General features: G+C 28.1%; 1 protein-coding gene across 2 annotated transcripts in view; it reads left to right on the top strand.

The window, feature by feature from the left end:
• Positions 1–273: 273 nt before the first annotated feature.
• The window catches only part of LOC107456817 (ATP-dependent RNA helicase me31b), a 31,362-nt gene continuing 9,771 nt past the window's right edge, over positions 274–21,864 (top strand). The window contains exons 1-9 of one of the 2 annotated variants that reach the window (XM_043054554.2): positions 274–662; positions 1,000–1,152; positions 4,657–4,732; positions 7,250–7,484; positions 8,849–8,992; positions 9,065–9,159; positions 12,632–12,754; positions 13,761–13,889; positions 17,500–17,680. In XM_043054554.2, the coding sequence (XP_042910488.1) occupies positions 1,055–1,152; positions 4,657–4,732; positions 7,250–7,484; positions 8,849–8,992; positions 9,065–9,159; positions 12,632–12,754; positions 13,761–13,889; positions 17,500–17,680 (1,081 nt within the window). In that variant the 5' untranslated portion in view covers positions 274–662; positions 1,000–1,054. The remainder of the gene's footprint in view (positions 663–999; positions 1,153–4,656; positions 4,733–7,249; positions 7,485–8,848; positions 8,993–9,064; positions 9,160–12,631; positions 12,755–13,760; positions 13,890–17,499; positions 17,681–21,864) is intronic. The other variant, XM_043054555.2, reaches the window with a different exon arrangement.

Here is a 21,864-nt window from a genome sequence, read left to right as displayed (position 1 = left end):
CGATGACATGTCTCTGGATCATCCTCAGGGATGTTTCCCAGACCGTCGCCAATAGCCCATTGTGCAGCTCTAGTGCGACGTAAAGTAACAACAACAACGTAAGGACGACTTTTTGACTAATATAAACTATAAAAACTCATCACAAGGGAAAACAGCTTCAGTTTTTTCAGTTTTGTGTTCATCTCGATAGATTTATTGGCTGTTGAGAAATTTTAAAAATTATAAATATTTCTTGAGATAACAGTATTTCTAATAATAATTTTTAGGCACACAATCAGAAGAAAATGCAACAAATATCAAACGACTCAAAAGTAAATAAATTAATTTAAAAAAAAATTTAAAAAAAATTCGTGTGAAGAAGAACAATTTAACGAATATGCAAATATTTTTAGAGGTTTTAATGAATTAGGATTATTGTGTCCTGTTTGTTTGATGTAATGCCTAGGAATGATTGACGAGAAATATTAAACTACAAGCTAAGAAATTTTGAATAATTTAACGTGTTTCAAAATACAAATATTTGTTCTTGTCGAAGGCCGAGGGACTGAATATTGTCCTTTCTACGTCACGGCAATCCTAACACAAGATTCGGCGGCCATATTGTTAAAACTCCATTATATTGAATTTAAAATTTAAGATAATTAATAAACATAGTGATATCAGTAAGTTACAAAAGAAAATTATGTTCTTGTTTCTTGCTTGTTAAAATAAATTGCTGAATTTAATGTCATATATTTTTATACTGTCAATGATTGTAATCCTAAAGTTAAAATGGCTGAGTATTTGCCTTTTTTTTAAAAATTTGCGTTTATTTAGTGCTCTTTTAAATTTGTGCTATTAATATTAGATGGTTTGATAGCATATAATAGAAATTTTGGTTCCTTTTTTTTACTTTTCAAACTTAGTAATGTTTATGTCAGTATAAGTTTGGATTATATTGGGGTGTTGCGATTATCGTATGTATGTTTCTGTAAGATTTCGCTTTTCATATTTTTTTAGGTACTTCTCAAATCAGCAATAAGGGCTTTCAGAAATTATCTCTAGCCGATTCGCCATGGCTTCAGTCCAGGCAGAAACACTCGTTACCCCAGGACACACTGCAGGAAGTCCCAACAGACTTGGCATGACATTAAATTCTAATGCTATCACAAGGTGAGTGAATCTCTAGAATGACTTCTACTGCTATGCTAATAGTTACTGTTTTATATTTCCAACTAATGTTCATGCATAAATTGTATAAGTTAACTATTTTTATTTTATTTTGGATATTCATAAAATGATTGCTTGTAAACTTAAAGTTTAGAGAATACTATCTTATTGCTAGAAATGCTGATTTACTGAATCAGAATAGATATTGTTTGCAATATTTATAATCATAGGGACCTATTAACATTGGGTCTGTTTCGTGACATAGCTTTTGGAAACCGCTCCAAATTTCTTCAACTTAGTTCATCATATAATGGTTTCGGTTGATTTAAATTAATTTTCACACAGCATTTTCATTCTTTATTTAATAATTCTTTTATCATTATTGGCTATCGAAATGGGCTATGAGTGTCATAAAGCAGAACTCTCTACCTGTGGTTGCACTTTTCATGCTTTCACCATAAGCGTGTAGAGAGTTTCTCTCTAGATTTTCGAATAGGTGAGGAAACTATATGGAATCGAGAACTACATTGAACATAGATACAAAAACAAGCTTTTTGGAAATTTTGTAAAATGTATCAGATAATTAAATTTGAAAAATACTAAGAAAAGGGAAATAATCATATCACATTTCTATACAACTGAGAAGAGGAGAAGGAAGGGTGAAGAATAACATGTTTGAGCATTGCGATCGCGAAGTTTAAATATTTCTTTTAAAAAATTAAAGTAAAACCTTAAAGAATTAAATGAAATTCACTATTTTTACAAACTAGGGAAACATTACCACTAAATGTGGCTTGATCGATCTACTTTTAAATACATAAGCAAATTCTAAGTTTCTAATTGCATATTTTATATAAATTTATATTTTGATGAAAAAATTGTTAAGCTAAATACGGTCAGTGCAGGATTTGGAAATATATAGTATGAAAAGGAAAAGTTTTCAAGTGTGAGTTCAATAGAAAATTGTTTATAACAGGAAATAGAATATCTCTACTATTTTCTTCAGGTGAAATCTGTTAAAAGTTTGTTTGTTTCGGAGCAGCATTGTCAGAACAGTTTGGAGCAGGCTCCAAAAGCTTCCTATTGGAGAACCCAGGGTTGCCACTCAACATTGAGAAGAGGGAAAACCTGGAAAATAGAAGGAATTTAAAAATCACCTTAAATAATAGGGAATTTTCAGTGTTTCTTTAGAAACTAGGAAAATACAGAGAATATTGTTTCTTATTTTAGTCTTTTAAAAGTGACCTTTCAAAGTGCAATCTATTGGACATGCAAGGATGATATTTCAGCTACACTAAACTATTTCATTTTCTATAGCATTATTTGTTTTAAGTGTGTTAAGATGTTTCTAGCAATTAGTATATCTAGACAATTATGACCCACTCAAGAACACAGTGATTGTGTATTTCCTTTTAATATATTGCTTATAATGCATACAGGGAAAGTAGTTTTGTTTTCCAGATGCAATCCTAAGAACTTTTAACTTATGTTTAAAGTATAAAAGAAACACCCACTTATGCTAAGGAAATCTAGAAGATATCTTAATATTTTTTTTTCAATTGGCATATTTATTAAGCTTTCTTGTTGAAAATTGAAAGGGAAATCGTAAAGTGTATGAATAATTAACAATTAAGAGGACTCTGTATTTCTGAAGAAAAAGTTTCCTGTCAAATTCTTTCTCCTTCATTAATTTAAACTAATTTAATTCTAACTAATTTAAAGTGTAGAAAAAGTGAGTTCAGACAAAACTGGAGTAAGCCATGAAGTTTCAAATAACTAAAAAAAAAATTTTTTTTTAAGCTATACAAATGTAAATAAATTGTGAGAACTTTAGATCTTCTAAACTTTTTTGCCTTTTAATATTTTAAAGTTTTTTTTTTTTCAGCAGTTAAAACTTTGACTTTCTCTAGGTTTGTCTGAATTTACATTATGCTAGAAAGGAATTTTTAGAAAATAATTCTGCAGAAAAGGAAAACAAAAGTTCTGCAGAAAAGAAACCTGTTTGCTTCCTAAATAATCTTTTTGTAAGAACTCTGTTCTGCGACTATGTCGCCACGATTCTGCCACAGGGGACTTGACAATGGCATGTCTAATTTTTTTTTATATTTTAAGAAGAAAGTGGAATTTAATCAAATTAAAGCAAACATTTTTCATAGATGTCTTCTCAATGACCTTCATTTTGTTATGCTAGATTTTCAATTTCTTGATTTTTGATCACCAGCTGCATCCATGGATTGTTGAATCTTAAAGACTCTCAATTTTATCACCAATATACAGCTAGAACATGGTGCGTAGCATTTTTAAAAAGTGCTTCAAGGTGATTATTTTAGTTATTTAAAAGCCTAAAAAGTGCTTAATAATTTTTAAAAAGTGCTTAATTTTTCCCTTTTCAAAAAAGATTTTTTCTCTTTACCGTGTCTATTTTTACCATGTATTATACAAAAGCATGTTTTTCACATTGTTCTATTAAACGTTTTCACAGTTCATTTCGGCATACCGTCGGTACCACTTGTGAGTTCGTATGTGTGTCTACTGAGCTGGGTTTGGTGAGATTATTGCCTTCTTATGTGCAACTCTACTGCATTTTGCAAGATGTTCTCAATTGCAGACTTAATTTTCCACCCTCTGATATCGAACCGAAATATCTATTGATTATTTTATAACGGCTGATATAATCAAGAAAAGAGTTCTTTGTCGGAAACTAGTTATTTTCTCATGATCATCAAAAGTCTTTGAAAATTATTTTTCATTTTGTTAATGTATAATAGTGCTTAAAAATATTTTTTGGGTGCTTAAAAAGTACTTAAAAGAAGCTTATTTTTTGTTGAAAGATTTGGCTACGCACCCTGTAGAATTAATGAAAAAACAATTAGAATTTCATTAAAATTGTTTTTTTTTTTTTTTTTCAAAAATATAAAAATTTCAAAAATATAAGAATAAATAACCTCTAAATACTTTTAAAAACTTGATCAAAAAAAAATTTCAAATCCGGGTCATGTGATTGAAGAAGACTAAAAATAAGCCTTTCGAGTATCGAGTAGTGCTGCTATACTTGGTATTCACAGTACAGTACAAAGGTGATTTATAAAATTTTTATTTTTGCTTTATAAAATTTTATAATTCTAAAGTATAACCTGATACTGTTATATTATCTTTCCTGGAGAAATTTAATTAAACATTTTGTATTTTTATAGAATAAGGGAATACTTAATTGAAAAGCAAAGAAGAGTTCAAATCTATGTTTTGGTTCTAAATAATTCCAATTGGTTATTCCTTTTGAGTAATTTATAGATTTTATAATGCTAATTTAAAAAGGTTGTGTACCTCCTGTATTGTAGAAAATTAAGATAAGAAATAGTTGTTATATAAGAAGAAAAGTACTACTCGTAAAAAGAATGACTTAATGAAGAGATCCTGAGTTTTTGTTCTCTTTCATTATATTTTTGAGGTTGTTATTTAGTTATTTGATATTTGTTTTTCTAATTTCATTTTCTTTTTAATTTTAAGAGATATGATGGCAGATGATCTGGGATGGAAGGCGAAACTGAAGATTCCTCCAAAGGATAAAAGAAAAAAAACTTCTGTAAGTGTTGATTTTTTATCTTAATTTAAATGTTTTTTAAACTTTTCTTTCCTTGAAAATGTTTTCAAAACTGCATACCGTTAAAAAAGTTGAAATTTTCAATTTTGTAAGAAACATGAAAATATTGCTTTAATTTTGTCAATATTTTGTATGCTAATTTAAAATATCTGTCACATGACAAAATTAACTTTCTACTCTTACAATTTGGTTCAGTAATTTTGCAGCTAATTTTCATGTATGCTTAATTATTTTCTTTTGTGCTTTCAAATGTGTTAGTACTGAAGAAAAGAAAATATGCAGGAAGGAATAATTGATTTGAAAACCACTTTAGGCCTTTTAATTATTTAGGGAAGTATATTTGTTTGCCGAATTGATAATTTATTGATTTGTGTTATAGTAAACAAATATTTTTCCCTTGCTTTTTTTGAAATTTATTTTGAGGCATCTTCCCAGGCTGTGAAAGATTTGTAGAAGTATTTAAAAATAAATACTTCAAATCAAAGTTTATATACTTCAAATATCCAGAAATACTCAGGAAGGAGGAATTAGTTTTTTTGCTTAACTCTTTCTGTAAAAGTTTCAATTTTTCCTTAAGTTTATATGGGTTATTTTCTTAATTTGAGTGTTTTTGAGTAATATTTCTTATATTAAAACATTCATTGTTTAATGGTATGATTTGCTTAAAATACTCACCTGAAAGGTTCTTTTTGGACTTAAATAAGTTATATTATTAAAAAATAAAATATAGCTCATATCCCAAGTTATTAATGTTACAAAATAACATTTCCGACGTAATTTGCTACGCTATGAAATTCATACATATTCTGATATTTTATTAGACTTCAATTGAATAAAATCCTGGAATAAAAAAAAAATTTTTTTTAAATTTGTTACAACTTAAGTTTACAGATTTTTTTAGCATCTTTCTATAAAATTAAATTCAAACCACAAAAGTCTAATTTCTATATATTTCTAAATTTAGTTATGAGTGTTTAAATTAAGCTGAATTCTTACAATATTAATCTTTAACTGCATTGAGGTTTCATACCTATTTGGATTTAAGCAGATAGTGCTGCAGATTCACTATGAATTCTGCTACCTGATATATATATATACAGTAGAGTCCTGATTATCCGAGTTTATGTGAACCACAACTGACTCGGATAACCGAAAAACTCTGTTAAAGCGAAGAGTATAAAAAAAGGAGAGAGTGGGTATAAATGTACTATATTTAACAAAATCCAAATTTATAGGAGTACACCACATATGATTCATATTATAATTAAAAAGCTTAAAAACACTTAAAGAGCTTACTCTACGAGAATTAGAATTTTTACTTAAAAGAAGTCCTTAATCATTTTTTGTTTTGTAATTCTTTGACGCTTTTCTGCAATAATGTTTTAATAGGAATGCTGGTGTCTCCTTGGTGTTTAATATATTCAATAGCACTTCTGATAGCTTTTTGTCCATCTGTATGAGAATATTAATATGTTGATTTTCGACACTGTCTTCATCTTCACTAGATTCGTTATTGACGATATTAGCTATAATTTCATTGGTAATCTCGGGTTGTCCGTCAGCTTGTTTTCCTGATTGTTTGGAATATAAAATTTAGAATTTTTTTCGGCAATAGTTTTTAAAAATAAACTGGAACATAAAAGGAAAATCCTTGAAACATTTGGTCGGGACTCTACTGTATGTGTATATATATATACCTGGTGTATAATGAGGAAAATAAAGGTTTGAAATGTGAGGTCTTATTATTTATTTTAAACTTAAGCTCAGAGATCGAACTAACAAATATTAGTGAAATTTTTCGAACCAAATTTTTGTTCCCTGCTTTAATTACCTATTATATTCAAATTATCATTTGTTGCTCCTTTGTTAAATAGCTGATAAAATAATTACTAAGTTCCTTATCCAAATACTTGTATTTTCCGGACTACTTTTTAACAATAAAAATAGACAAATCTTTTCCTTTTTAAAGTATTTGATGTATGAGTTTTTAATATTTATCTGCCTCGCTTATTCTTTGCATCAAATGGAAAAAGAAAAGAACAAAGTTCTTTATCCGTGAAAGTACAAATTATCTGTTACTTTCAATTTATTATTAAACTATGCCTAAGAAATTTGACTCTTTTTCCTATGTTTACCTTAAAGACCGAAAAATCTACTTTCCAGAATACAAGATTTTGTACATTTTTGAACTGTGGGAGCAACTATTATTGAATGTTAACTTCAGTGGAGGCCCTGAAATTGTACCAAATATATTTTATTTGATCTTAGTTTCATAATATACTTTATTATAATTTTATCTTGCTATTGCCATGCTAGTTGGACATTAGTAGTCTTATTTTAATTTTTGACTATTTTGGTTTAATTTCAATCATGTTTAAAATGTGTGTACAAAAATTATGAAAAAATTGCCTTTTTAAAAAAAATTCTATGGGCTGAGTATTGTAAGTGTTATAGTAAAATCTACTTGTGAGAATAATGGTAATGATTTCAAATGAATAGGATGTGACAGACACAAAAGGAAATGAATTTGAAGATTTTTGTTTGAAGAGAGAACTTTTAATGGGTATATTTGAGAAAGGTTGGGAGAAGCCTTCTCCAATTCAAGAAGCTAGCATTCCTATTGCTCTATTAGGAAGGGATATTTTAGCTAGAGCTAAGAATGGCACTGGAAAGACTGGTGCTTACATTATTCCTATTCTTCAGAAAATTGATATTACAAAAGATTATATTCAAGGTAAGTATTTTATTTTCATTATTTCGTAAACATTTATTCTCTCTATTTATTCTTATAATTTAAATATTTTTGATTTTTATAAAAATAATTCCTAAATTTTGCAGTTAAAAGACCTGTACGTGTTTGCTAATTTTTTTTACAACATTGGTATCTTATGAAAGTATTAATTTTTAATGTTTGGTAAATGAAATAGAGTAATTTATCTGTACATATCCATTAGCTGAGCGAAAGCTTGATACGGTGAGCTTTTATGAATTCTATTCTTTTTGGAAAATTGACTGTTTTTTAATATCACATTCTGTTGCCACTCTTAACGTTTTAGTAATTTTTTTTAAAAAAAAAGATAATGAGTGTAGCATTTTTAAGAAGTGCCTATTTTTGACTTTTGTTATTTAAAAGCCCTTAAATGTGCTTCATTATAAAGTGCATACTTTATTTTTTGCTTTTCCAAAATGAGATTTATTTTGCATCTTGATTGTTGCCATAGATTACACAATAAATGTGGTTTATCAGTTTTCCTTTCAGCATTTTCATTATTCATTCATCTGCATGTATGTAACTGAACTGCAATATTCATGCGATTTAAAATTACACTTCACAGGGATGTGATTCTTCCGCGGATTCGCAGATTTCCGCTCTTTTTTTTTTCCCAGATATTTCCGCGAAAATTTTTTTTTTCCCCACAAGTTAAAATATTTTATAAGGAATTTAATTTTCCACGGAGCGAAAGTATTGTCGAATTTTAGTCTTTTTATCAAAAACTCCAATTCTCTAAAAGTTTCTTCTTTTTTAAAATTTTTTTTTATAAATGTGCTGTTTTTTTTTTTTTTAAGTTCAGTTGTTGAAATAAAATAAGTATATTTATTTACGATTGTCAAAGCTAAACAGAAAATTCAAACTATGTTCTAGTTCCTAACCCTTCCGCATTTTAGCTATTTTCTTCATTTTTATGCACAGAAAATAAGATTTTCCGTTTTTTATTAGTCCTCCAGATAGCTCGTATTTTCGTAATTCAGACATTCCTGTTTTCTGGCTTGAAAGCAAAGAGAAAAATAAGAGGTGAACACTGACTTATATTATCAGCATAATTTTCTTAAATGAATAAAGTGTAATCTACCATTTGTATCCTTTCATATACTTGATTACAATAAGGGAATTTATTATTCATAACTATCTATGGAAATGGATCATAGAAAATGTTTGGAAATACATTTTCTTTATTTTAAATGTGTTAGTAGGAAAAACCTTATTTTAATTGAATTTAATTTTTTTTTAAAAATAGCATGAACTAATTGATCTGACACGCAGAAAGTGCTTAGTTTAGATGTGACTGAATTGTTCATGGAATTGTAATTCTATTTCAGCTTTGGTTATAGTTCCAACTCGAGAATTAGCTCTTCAGACCAGTCAAATCTGTATTGAATTATCAAAACATATAGGAGCAAGGGTAATGGTTACAACTGGAGGCACAAATTTGAAAGATGATATCATGCGAATCTATGAAAACGGTAAATTCATTCAAATAGACATTATTAAGGAAAACTTGTAATGAGTGATCTAATTGAAATTTTTTTTTTTAGTCCACATAATCATAGCTACTCCTGGACGAATTTTAGATCTGATGGAGAAAAATGTTGCAAAAATGGATCGCTGTTCTTGTCTTATTCTGGACGAGGTTAATATTAGTGTTTTTCTTCTTAGTTGATGTAATTCTTAAGTATAGCCTATAGATATCCAGTGACTCATTATAAATATATAAGTTTTTTAAATTTTTTTTATTTTATGAGACAGAGCTCATTCTAGGCAGAAAAAAGTGCAGGGTGCAAACGTTTAAAAAAAGGGCATTATTATTCTAAAAGGGCAATAATTTCTTTCTATGAGCTTTTCACTTTCTATGAAAAAACATTGTCAATTAGTGAAAGAAATTTTTTTTACTTTACTAACAGTAGCAAAGCAATCATATTTACTCATTTTTATTAATAAATTAACATATATATCGAGTTATTGAGCTAATTAACTTAGTAATTTATTTAAAATGCTTTCATATATTAATAAAATAATAAATGTAAGTGTCTGTAGTTATGATTTAATAATTAAATTGATTAATAATAATTATGATTTAATGATAGTGGAAGCAACTGCAAACTTTCTAAGACAAGTGCAACAATGGGGTATGATGGCTATTTTTCTTTTCCCATATAAATCTATGTATTGACAGCAATGACAAACTAAATAAAAATTGTTGAAAATTTAAGAAATCCATTGTACAGTTTGGAGAAAAATAAAGAAGGATTGAGCAAAGAAAGGGTTAGAGTCTATTACATCAGGGGCAACAGGGTGGATTCTTTTGACTAAAAGGGCAGCAGGGTGGATTCTGTTGACTAAAAGGGCAACAGGGTGCTGCGCCCTGTTTACCCTGCCTAGAATGAGCTCTGTATGAGAATAACTTATATTATAAATTTCAGGCCTCCCAAAGGGTCCAACTTTTCCCAAAACTCAGTTTGACGCGTGGTGTAACCACAATTTCTATTTAAATTTTTTAGTCATATGAAAAATGATTTATTTTTATTTCAGTGTGTAGTATGAAATTTCTGTTATGTCCCTCTTTTTTACTCTCACTCACTTATGACCTCACTAAAGAAATTCATCTCTTCAGATTAATTAGAGCTATAAGCTAAGCAAATTTGTGCCAAGTTAAGAATTAAAAGCTTAGTTCTATCCCAACAGATAATGTTTTCTCCACACATAAGCCCAACCATTTTGATTTAATTTTTCCTGATGAATGTTTTGTTTTTTAAATAATTTGTTTTAAAAAGTTAAATGAAGTTAGCATTTACTGGATAAAAATATTTAGAACATTCAAAACTTTAAAAAAAATTTTTATCAAATGGGAAAATGTAAATGGTTTAGTACAGGGTTGCCACAGGTGACTAAAATGCGACTATTTGCAACTATTTTCAACCTGAGGCAACTATGGCTACTTTTTTTGCTTGAAAAGGCTATAAAAGTAACTATTTTCTGGAAAAGAAGACTATTGGAGACTTTTCTGTGCTCCTGGCACTGTTTTTTTTAAGCATAAATTGGGTTGACAACCTGCGGCCCGCGTTAGCTTCTGAACATAATGAATTTTTTCATCTTCAAAAAATAAAAAATATTGAATTGCAAATTTGAGTAATCACTTTTTAATGCACTCAATTTGCGCAGATTCCATTGTGAATCTATTTTGTTTCTCGATCACCTTTTCAACAGTTATTGCTAAGAAGCTCTGCATGATTTTAAAGAACCCAATTTTTTATACGATACTATGATGCTTGAATTTCAAATTTTAGTAATCACTTTTTCAATATATATATTTGCTAAATCAATTATTGATAAAAGGGAAAATTAATATTTTTTTTTCACTAAAGATCATTTTTTTGCAAAAATTCTAGCATTTAAAAGTATTTAATGTTCTGTAAATGTATTAATTTTTTTTATATAAAAATTTAGTGCTAGAACACTAATGTTTGTTTAAAAATTATCATATTGGCAGTCAACTTGACTAAATAGATCATGGTATGTTACAATGATGAAGTCATTTCATAAAATTTTAGTCATATTATTCAAAAATTTTTGTTCTTATTTAGGCAACTATTTTCATGCTTTATGCTACTAAAAGCAACTATTTTGTTCATTTTTTCTGTGGCATCCGTGCTAGTATGAAGGATTCGAACGCAAGTTTGTGGGGGATATGCAAGGGGAACATAATTTGATCCCTGTCAATATTGAAAAAGGATTTTATGCTGAAATCCTTTATTATGATGAAAGGCATTCTGACTGAAAAACAAAAGTCAAATTTTGCAGCTAAGAAAAATCCAAACAAGTTTTCAATATCTGGTAGTGCCTCATCTTTTAGGTATACTGAGCATTAAAGATGAAGCTTATAAAGCTGAATTAATTAGGTGCATGAAATTCTACCGCATTAAATTGACATGTTCCCATCCTTATTTAATGTTTTTTTGTCACAAAATCTAATATTTGGCATTGCAAATAAATCTGATCTGATCTAAAGTTTTCATGGTTTAGATAAAAATATGGTATGGATTTTGTTGTGAAATTTACCTGATATACCTGGAAAAAAAAAAAATTTTCTTCCAGAAATTGAGTGGGCAGTTTCAAATACATTTATTATAAAAAAAAAAAATCTCTCTTCCATTTAAAATATTGTACTTCTTTTGAGAATTTTTTTTACAACACAATAAGTTGTGTAAGTGAATCCAAAAAGTTATGTTCAATTTACAAAAACTGAATTTATCAATGTTTCTCATTACATTTTGCATATTTAACTCAATGTTGGAGTCTTGGACAAGGTAGTGGAATTGTTTTAAAAGAAGTAGTGAGTGTTAAAAAGTTCAGTTCTCTTCTTTAGATGAAATTACTACTGTACACTTTTAGCAGACAAGTAATTTTTTACTTTGGTTTTAATAATTTAAGCGATTAGTTTTCTTGTTAAAAAAATGACTAAATCTCAAATGAAATCAAATTTATTGTATACTTAAAATAATTGTGAGCTATTTAATTTTATATATTGCATTAACTTAAATTTCACTTGTAAAACCTTTCCTTATAACGATCTGTGAGCTCTAAAGTTCAATGATCAACTGATAGTGTTTGGCATCATTTGGGACTTGTTTACTTCAGAGGTTTTTATTAAAATTGATTTCCATAATCACTGCTATTATTCAAAGGAATCACAGCAGTATCATTGCATGCCCAACAGAAAGTAACATGCCTAAATAAGTTTGGTTATATTTGTCTTCAATGTTAATTGTTGTGCATGGAGTACTATAGTAACTAACTTTAGACAGTATATGACAAGATTAAAAAAATAAAAATTTTAATTCAAAAATGTTTTAGAGAATAATAGTTATAGTGCCCCATTAAAGAATAAATTATCACTTTCATGTTATAGTTTATTGCAAAGCATTACTTAAATCAAAATTTTGCAGAATTAAGCTATCAACAGAGATGTAGAAACCTTGGTTTTTTTTTTTATTTTTTTTTTATAGAGTACCAATCTTTTATTTAAAGTATTGTGAGACCATTTTTCATAGAGTATGATGAATATAAAGCTGTCATGTTTGTTTATTTTAATGTTGATATTCCAGGCTGATAAACTGCTTTCTCAAGATTTTAAAGGAATATTGGACAAAGTCATCAGCTATTTGCCAAATGATAGGCAAATTCTTCTTTACTCCGCAACATTTCCTCTCACAGTAGAACAATTTATGGTAATGTATATATTACGCATTGAATGTAATTTTAGATTGTGTTATTCTGCTACAATTAGTGAATTGCAGAATAGTATTGAAATTATATTTATGAGCAAAAATAAGAGATTCGCTTAACATTTCTGAGTTCCCACTCCACAGGGAAAACCTGGAAAATACAGATAATTTAAAAATCACCTAAAATAGCAGGGAATTGTGAGTTTTTCTTTAGAAACTCTGAAAATACGGGGAATTTTGTTTCCTATTTTTGTCTTTTAAAAGATGGTAACTACCCAAAGTGGATGGATATTTAAAGTCTGGGATATTTAAGGATATTTCAACTGTACTAAACTATTTCATTTACTTAAGCATTATTTAAGTATGTTCAGCTGTTCCTTTTTTTTCCTCATATATATGTTTAGGGTAAACACGGGCAAATTTTTTTTTCCAGATTTGAATGGAAACCCTGCATTTTTATTTATGATTTTGTATGAGAGCTATTTTTTAAAAGAAATTTTATAAATGACTTGTTTCATAACTGCATAAAGAACATTGGATTACAGAATTTTCTAAAGAAATAAAACTTAAAATATAAGTTTTAAATAAATAAAATAAGAAGCGATTTTGATGTATAAAATACTTTTAGCAACTCTTAAGTTTCATTACTTTTTCTGTCTTTTTATACAAAAGAGATAGTAGTCCAAAATGGTGTCTTTGTTTTTTACAAATTAATATAATGAAGTCTTTAAATAAAACTATAGCAAAGTATTTACCAATAATTCAGATATTTTGACCAAAAAAATTTTTCTATCCATTTCTGTTCCAAATAAGTGGATTATTTTAATGAAGAGCAGAAATATACGTGAAGAAAAACTAAGTTAAGCATGCTTCAAATTAAACTATTACAACACAAAAACAATAAATACTATATAAATAAACTCTTGTTGCATGAAATATCAAACACATTTTACATTGGCTTTTGCATTTTTACTAGAGAATCACTGAGAATTATGTCTTTGTATTGCAGCGAAAACATTTGTCAGATCCCTATGAAATCAATTTGATGGACGAATTAACCCTTAAAGGAGTTACACAGTATTATGCCTTTGTGCAGGAGAGGCAAAAAGTTCACTGTCTGAATACTTTGTTTTCAAAGGTATGTATTTTAAATGCTGTGGATGTTTTTTAATATAGTACATGTAGTTGCTAATATTTATGCATAATTCATCACATCCGTGTATTGGTAAAATTTATTTGGTTTTGAATTATTTTGGCTACCACAATACATTTATGCAAAAAGAAAAAAATGCATGAAAAATTTTCTGCTTTATTTCTCTGACTGGGAAATATCTTTAAGAAATTTGCAGTTAGGCATATAAAGAGGTTAAGATTATTAGGGTTTTTTTCCCCTACAAGTCATTTTTAAGATTCAAAGTCAAGGGTGAAAGAGGCTATTTTAATATAATAGTTATAAAATTCATTTTGGACCTTCTTTGATTGTATATATATTTTCATTCACAAATAGATAAAAGAAATGTTCAAAAGCTAAATAATGTTTAAAAAGTGAAAAATCCATAAGTTTTATAGATTGGATCCACTGGGAATGCAAAGGATAGTTACAAATATTTGATCTCATTCATTGAAGCCTGTACCTCTTGAATTTATTTTGAGAAGTAATAACAAGACAAAAAAGATATACAAGTTAATGTTAAGATTAACTAAATCTGTTCGGAAGTTCCTTAACCTTTTAGCTATTAACGATTTTACTATTTCCTCTTGTTCTGACTTTATTGCTTGTTTTACATAGTATATCTGCATTTAAGTTTTCAATTTGGTGCGAAAAATCGGTTCTGCCAACTCTAAGGACTGAAATTTAATCTTTATTTTTTTTTTTTAAAAAAAAAAAAAGAAAAAAGCAGAGTATAAACTCATCTCAAATACTGTAAAGACAATCAAGCTAATTCTAATTTTATCAGAATGTAGAACATATGAAGCAATCTATTTAGTAATTGCTAATTTAGCAAGTATAAATTTATTTTCTCGCACTTCCACTAATCTATAATTTTAATCTCGCATCTTTCAAAAAATCCTGAAAATGAGACATCTATTCATTTAGCAGCACTTTTTTTTTTTTTTTTAAGAGTTCATACATAATTTTTCTTTTTAAGCTGATTTGTAGGAGAATAGCGTAACTTCAGATAAAACTCTTAAGAACACAAGACTCTTAGAAAAATTCTGCATTCAAATGCTGTGGCAAAAACTAAAGTGTAAAATTTTTTACATAAAAAGAAATTTCCAAATCTCAAGCATTTAGAAAATTTTTTGAGAAAAATTATTATTTTTCAAAATTTATTATTTTTTTTTTTGAAAACTTCTTTTAATGAGTAGCTATTTTGTTACATTGATTTGTAACAGAAAAAATTATCTAATCAATGCAGAATATCCTCCTTTTTTTCCACCTATATATCTGTCTTGTTTTGCTCTCTTTTTCACAAAAATAGAGCATTTTTCTCTATTTTTAAAATCCTGACACTCAAAATACAAATCATGCACTAAACTATTTACTTTTGGCAGCCAAAATAGCCATAAACAATATTAATTTGAATAAATACTTTCATTATAACAGAAACGTCCATGAAAAATTATTAAAACGCTTTAAAAAACACACACACATTGCATTCTGATTAACAGAGTAATGTCCATTAAAAGAAAGAATATAACTAGAGTTTAAATGCTCATGTACTGCAGACAAAGGCCATGTCTGATCAACACTGGTAGTCCACAAGTTGAATGCATGAGAATCATAAATTCTTGCAGCTAATTTTAAGATGAAGTTTATTCTAAATGGACATATCCAGAAAACTAACAGACTATCTAAATTAGATGTTTTTAATCTAAGTTACATGCAATGTTTCATTACGTTGCATGCTTTTCGTGCAAACCCAAAATTGTTTTAATTTTATTTAAAAAATTCAATTCCCTTACACTAGAAATCTGTTTTCTATATTTTTTTAAGAAATTTTTTTGGGGGGTGGGCCCAGTTTAAAACCCTTGTTTTTTCATTGTGGGTTTTTAAAATTTTACTGTACTAGATCATTAGTTTTTACTATAATTGTAAATTGTTTTTCAAATAAACTTCGTAACAGTTAAAATTAAATTAATTTGATAACTATGCTTTAATTATATAATTTATATAAATTGAATTTCATTAAATTTCTGAATGTGCCTTTAATTTGGATGAAAGTATCTTCCTATGAAGGACACGCTGCTGATTGGGGTTCATAAAACCTAAAAATATTTTTAATTCATAGGGAATTATGTTCTTAATAACCATAATTTCATAACAATGTCCTAACTTTATTTGCACTTTCTGAATATCTAGACAGTTTGTAGTGATTTAAACTATAATTTCAATTTAATCCATCTATGGAAAACTATCAGTATTCAGGAATTTTTTTTATTTTTGTAGCTTAATTTTATTTTTCTAGCTTAAAAAGAGTTATTGATTTTTTTAAGCAGAGTGTAAGATATAATTTATGAAAAGTTTATACATTATGATAAAACATAAAAACTGCTTTATCACTTCTATGAAGCTAATTAATATTTTTTTTATGATTGCATTAAAATTGAATTAGGTTTTAGAAGTTCTTTTTTGTTGTACTGTAAGATGGAAAAATTCTTAATTGTTCATATTTTTTTTAAAAATGTGTGTTTTTATAGGGGGTAGCCAAGGGTAATTTTTATAGGGGGGAAAGCATTAAAAAGTTTTTTCGACCTATAAATTATTTATTCATTTTTAAAGGTATTTTTGTAAGTTATTTATCCTTAATATTCTCAAATATTATGGCTTTATTTTAGCCAAAATTCACAATTAAAATAATGAATATAAAGCTCTCATTAGGAGTTAACTTAGCACAACATTACTAAACAATTTACTTGAAAAAGTTAACTACAGATCTGAATTTTATCTCAAACTCTAAAACTAAATCTGTGTTAATGCAACAAAACAAAGCAAAAAAATCTTAAAATTAAATAATTTAAATTTTTTATATAACCATCTGTTTGGTGTTATGAAATAACCTAACCATTTAAAATTTCTCCCAAAAAAAAGGTTAGCATTGCAACAAAAGAAATGATAAATAGTTAGCTAATATTTAACTTGTTCGAAACAAATTCCGCGATCTCATTAACAACTATAGTAAATATTTCTGGAAGATTATTGGAAATGTGCTTTCATGACTTTTCAAATGATTAAATTCTATTGTTTAAAATGCCTCTTACTTTGATCCAAACAAAATATTTCCACCCTTGAAATCTCTTTTAAAATCATTCTATCATATTTAGTCGAGATTTATAAGGATGAAGATGAAAGGTTAGCTTCACTTTAGGGCTAACACAATAGACCAAACATTCCCTTTCTCTCACTGACCAGTCCCTGCCCTAAACAATGACCCCACACCCCTACATGAAATAGTCATACCTCATTACCATAATCACTGCCACAGGTCCAGATGAATGTCTGAAGTCAAATTATAGTTTATCTTATGGTGGGTAGTGGCATGGATATTTTGAAGCACACTTCTTAATTGTCTTTAGAATTGCAATTTTTGCTTATCAGTTAATAATTTTTTTAATGTATTTTTAAAAAAATCAGATTATTTTATTTGCTAGTTCTAATAGTTTAATTTGAATCATTGAATTTGCTTTTCATTTTATTTTTTAACCTGGAATTTTATGTACAAAACCTTCTAATGTCTTCCCTCTAGCTTCAGATCAATCAGTCTATCATATTTTGCAATTCCACACAGCGTGTTGAGCTTCTTGCTAAGAAGATAACAGAACTTGGTTATTCATGTTACTATATACATGCCAGAATGTCACAGCAGCATCGCAACCGTGTCTTCCATGATTTCCGTGCAGGACTTTGTAGAAATTTGGTTTGTTCTGGTGAGTTCTCTTTTTTGGTATGTCAGAATAATTTTTTTATTTATGAAAAATCTAATTTAATTTGACATGCCTTCTACATTATATCCACATTTGTGGTCCATGTTTGTTTTATTTTCATAAGGGATGTAATAGATATTTGGATACTATTGGGTATGCTCTTTTTCCAAAATATTTGGGAAAAGAAAGTTTATTTTCGTGATTTTTTTTTTTTTTTTTAAATCTAGTAGATTTAGTAAAAGAATCTTATTTTTAACTATGCATATTTTTACACTTATTAGGCTCTGTAATTCTTGTGCTTTCAAATTTCTTCTGGAAGACAATGAAAAACATGTTTATTGTACCAAGCGAGTCAATGTTGTCATTTCTTTGTTTTAAGAGTTGAGAAAGAGTTTTATTGCTGACAGGAGATTTTAACAAAGTGTTCCTTTATTCTTTTATTGCCACTTTTTTTTTTCCTGTATAACAAGTTTGTTACCAGTTTTCTAAGGGTTTTTGCTTAAAAACAGAGTTTATTTCCATTTTTATTTTTTTTATTACCTTTAACATTTATAATATGACTGAATTTTAGAAGAGCGTTACAAGTATTCTATTAATGTCACCCATTTTTGTATATTTTGGATAAATTAACGCTTTGAAAAAAATATTTAAATTTTTATAAAGTATCTGTTTTATATTCTTCAGGTATGAATAAATTTTAATTTATAACTAAATTGACTGAATTTTAAAAAATTGTCTGAAGCAATAAAAATTACCATTATTGCAGTCAAGAGGTCTAAAATTTGAGCATGCTGCCGATCAATCAACCTGCTGTACAAGTAGCCCATCATTCATCCTATGTTAGATAATCAAAATTATATTTGTACTAAAATATAAATCTCCCAAAAAAGTAGTTTTAATTTTTTTTCCCTTCTCATTAAAAAATCGATCAATGATTGATTTTGTAAATTAAAGAAATATCAGAGTCAAACAACTGTTTCTCTTAAATCCAAATAAATGCAACTTTGAAATTATTGTTTGAAAGCTGCAGAAAGACATTGCTGTTCATTGCTGTATTTCATAACCATAAATTTATTAAAATTCTAATAATTGACCTAAACTAATACAAAATAATGAAAGTGTGAAAAATGTTTAGTAATTCTCTGTCAATGTCTGTTTAGCTTTTGTTTATAATCTCTTGGGTGTTTTTATGATAGTGCAGCAATTTTTAAAAAAACTTCTGATAGACTTTCTTCTGACATTTTATAAAATTGTTTTCATTTTTTTATGCTTTTATTCTTGATTAATATTTCTTATAAATATATTTTTCCCTTTATTTTCTGAAAGCTTACTTTTTGAAAAATCTTTTTATTCAGTTTTAAATATTGATTTAGTAATATAAGATTTCAGATTTTCGGCAATAAATATGGACAAAAAAAAATTTTCTGACTGAAATATTTCTCAATGAGTATGGATGGCTGTGCAGTCTCAAGATTAGAAAATGTTTATTTTCTTGCTGTTCTGTCTGTCGCAATAGTTTTCTTTTAAAAACTACATGGCAATTCTTATAAAATTGTTTCCCCGAAAAGGAATATTTAATATTCTTTGAATTGCCATTACTTGATGACTAAGAATTTGATTGTCATTTATTTATTTTTTAAATTAAAAATTAATTTGAATGACCCTGTCAGTCAGTGATAATAATGAGGATTGAAATTGAGAAAATCCACCCAAAAGACATCCATCATTAACCACTAAACTTAAGATAAAAGCAGATCTGAACTTAAGAGAAAGAAAGAGAGACTGAAGAATTATAAACTTTTCAATTAATTGAAATGGAAAACGAGCTTTTGCAAAGTTGCTACTCCACAGGGAACGGGTAACCTGAAAAATGCAGGAAAATTGAAAATCATCTAAAGTAACCAGGAAAATGCAAAGAATTTTCTTTTTAAAAAATGCCAACCTCTCAAACAAAACGTGCAAGACATATATAGTTCATCTATGCTATACTATTTAATTGAAATATAGTATTTAATTTTTTTTAAGCATATTGAATAGTTTCTCTGCGTTTTCCTGCTATTAAAACTTGTATAGTGATTTTAATATAGCTCACACACGAGCACTTCAGTTATCTCTTTCCTCTTAATATATTGTGTACGACATTGTTTTTCTTCAGATTTGAGTACCAACTCTATTTTAAAACTAACGTAATGATAGAGGCATTCAAGAAATCGAAATACTTAATTACATTGTCCCGCAGTGGACTGATCGTAAAGACACTCTTTCCTGTAAAACACCAAAGTTAAGCAGCAGTCAGTGTGACCACTTTGACCAGCCTACGTAGGGGAGTAATACCCTCTTCAGAGGATCATCCTCAGTGATGTTTCCTAGACAGTCTCCAATAGCCCATTGTGTAGCTCTAGTGCGATGTAAATAAAGTTCCTACTTACCAACATATTTCTCTGAAACTCGCAAAATTAAACCCTTAACTGTAATAGTGAAGAAACTGATAACTTCCCCCCAAAAGCTTGTCGGATTTGGGGAATACTTACTTCGTAAATATTATGGGGTCCCTGCACTTAAAGATGATGGCAGATTAGATTTAGGCCATGCTTATAGAGACCTCTGTGTTTTGAGAAATGTAGGGTTTAGTCCATGGAAACAGTTCAGAGATGTGGTCAAGGCAACAAAAGGGCACTCAAGACAGTTACTGGAGATTTCTATTTGAGAGGGTCCACAACATTGGTACAACTGTCTTGCAACAAAGACATCAATTTCACATGTCGCCTATAAACTTAATGCTGGTGACCTGTATGCCACTTACTTACCTTGTTATGTATTAGCATATCTACCAGCGTTCATTGCTTTAAATCAACAAATTATTTTTATATATGGGTCATTCTCACTGAAAAGGTATAAATAGACTAAAACATTTTTCTTGAATTAAAGTAATTAAAAAAGTGATAAAAATTACATAAATGCCTTTATTTATTTTTGTTATATGTCCTTATAATAATGGTCAAGTTATCTATTTTATTTTTTGCAAGATTTAAAATATTTTAAATTCTGCCTTGTCCACGGAGGAGATGTAATAGTCAACGGAGGATACATTTTATGTTATAAAATATCAACTAATTCATTAATTATTGGGTACAACTGATATGAGTTTAACATTAATAAGTGAATAATAAAATATTTCATTATTAGAGATGGACCTACTTCCGATTAATCGTGCTGCTATGAAAGGAAACATCCATTTTTAACCTAGGTGTACAATTTTTAAGTAACTCTTACTGAATATTAATAAATTAAAATGTAAAAACTAAAGTTGAGTCTTGAGGGTACTCTTTTATGAACATTTTATGCAAGTTAAACATACTGTCATCCAAATAAGGTTTTTGTTTTTTTTCTTGTTATTGTTTCTTTTTTCCCTGGGCACAATCGGCTTGCTCTATCAATTTCTAGAAATTTAAGTACATTTAATCAAGATTTTTCAGTTAAATCTTTCTGATACAAATTTTAAAGTTTCTTGCTCTTTTTTTTAATTTTTTTTTTTTTTACTTCAAGCTATATAGGGTTTTCTTTTAATTTCTGCCTAGCTTGTCTCATATTAAGTTTTTTCTGTTCCCTACTCTTTTGCATTTGAACATTTGATTGCCTTCTACTTTTACATTTTGGTTTTGCCATTTTTTTCCTAAAATTTGAAGAGAAAAAAAATGTTAAACATCACAGAAATTATTTAGAAAAATTGCCAACATTTACTTCTCCGAAAAGAAAAAGTTAAACTTAATTGATTTTCCTTAAAAATACAAACAAATTAACACATTTGTTCCATCCTAAAAAATATCAATTAAAAGAAAATAGTTTTTTAATTATTGAAATTGTATTATGGTTATCTAACACATTGTCTCTTCCATTGACTGTGTCTTCTCATCGGTGGACTTGTTATGTCTGGAGGGAAAGTCCACAGAGGAGACAAAAACTAGTTCTTGAATTTTACTGATTTTTAATTTTAAAGGTACAAAAATGGGGCAGTTCTTTTTATTAAATATACTATTTTTGCAATCTAAAATTCATCTATCAAAAATAAAATAATTTTCTCTTACCTTCTTTATGATGTCCACGGAGTATACGGTGAGAACTTTGCCAAACCCCAGTTGAACACAACAATCCAAAACTGACACCAAAGAGAACAAAAACAACTGATA

Source organism: Parasteatoda tepidariorum, chromosome 4, assembly GCF_043381705.1.
Source record: "Parasteatoda tepidariorum isolate YZ-2023 chromosome 4, CAS_Ptep_4.0, whole genome shotgun sequence".
Taxonomy (NCBI): Eukaryota; Metazoa; Arthropoda; class Arachnida; order Araneae; family Theridiidae; genus Parasteatoda; species Parasteatoda tepidariorum.
This window is presented reverse-complemented; position numbering and strand designations above follow the sequence as displayed.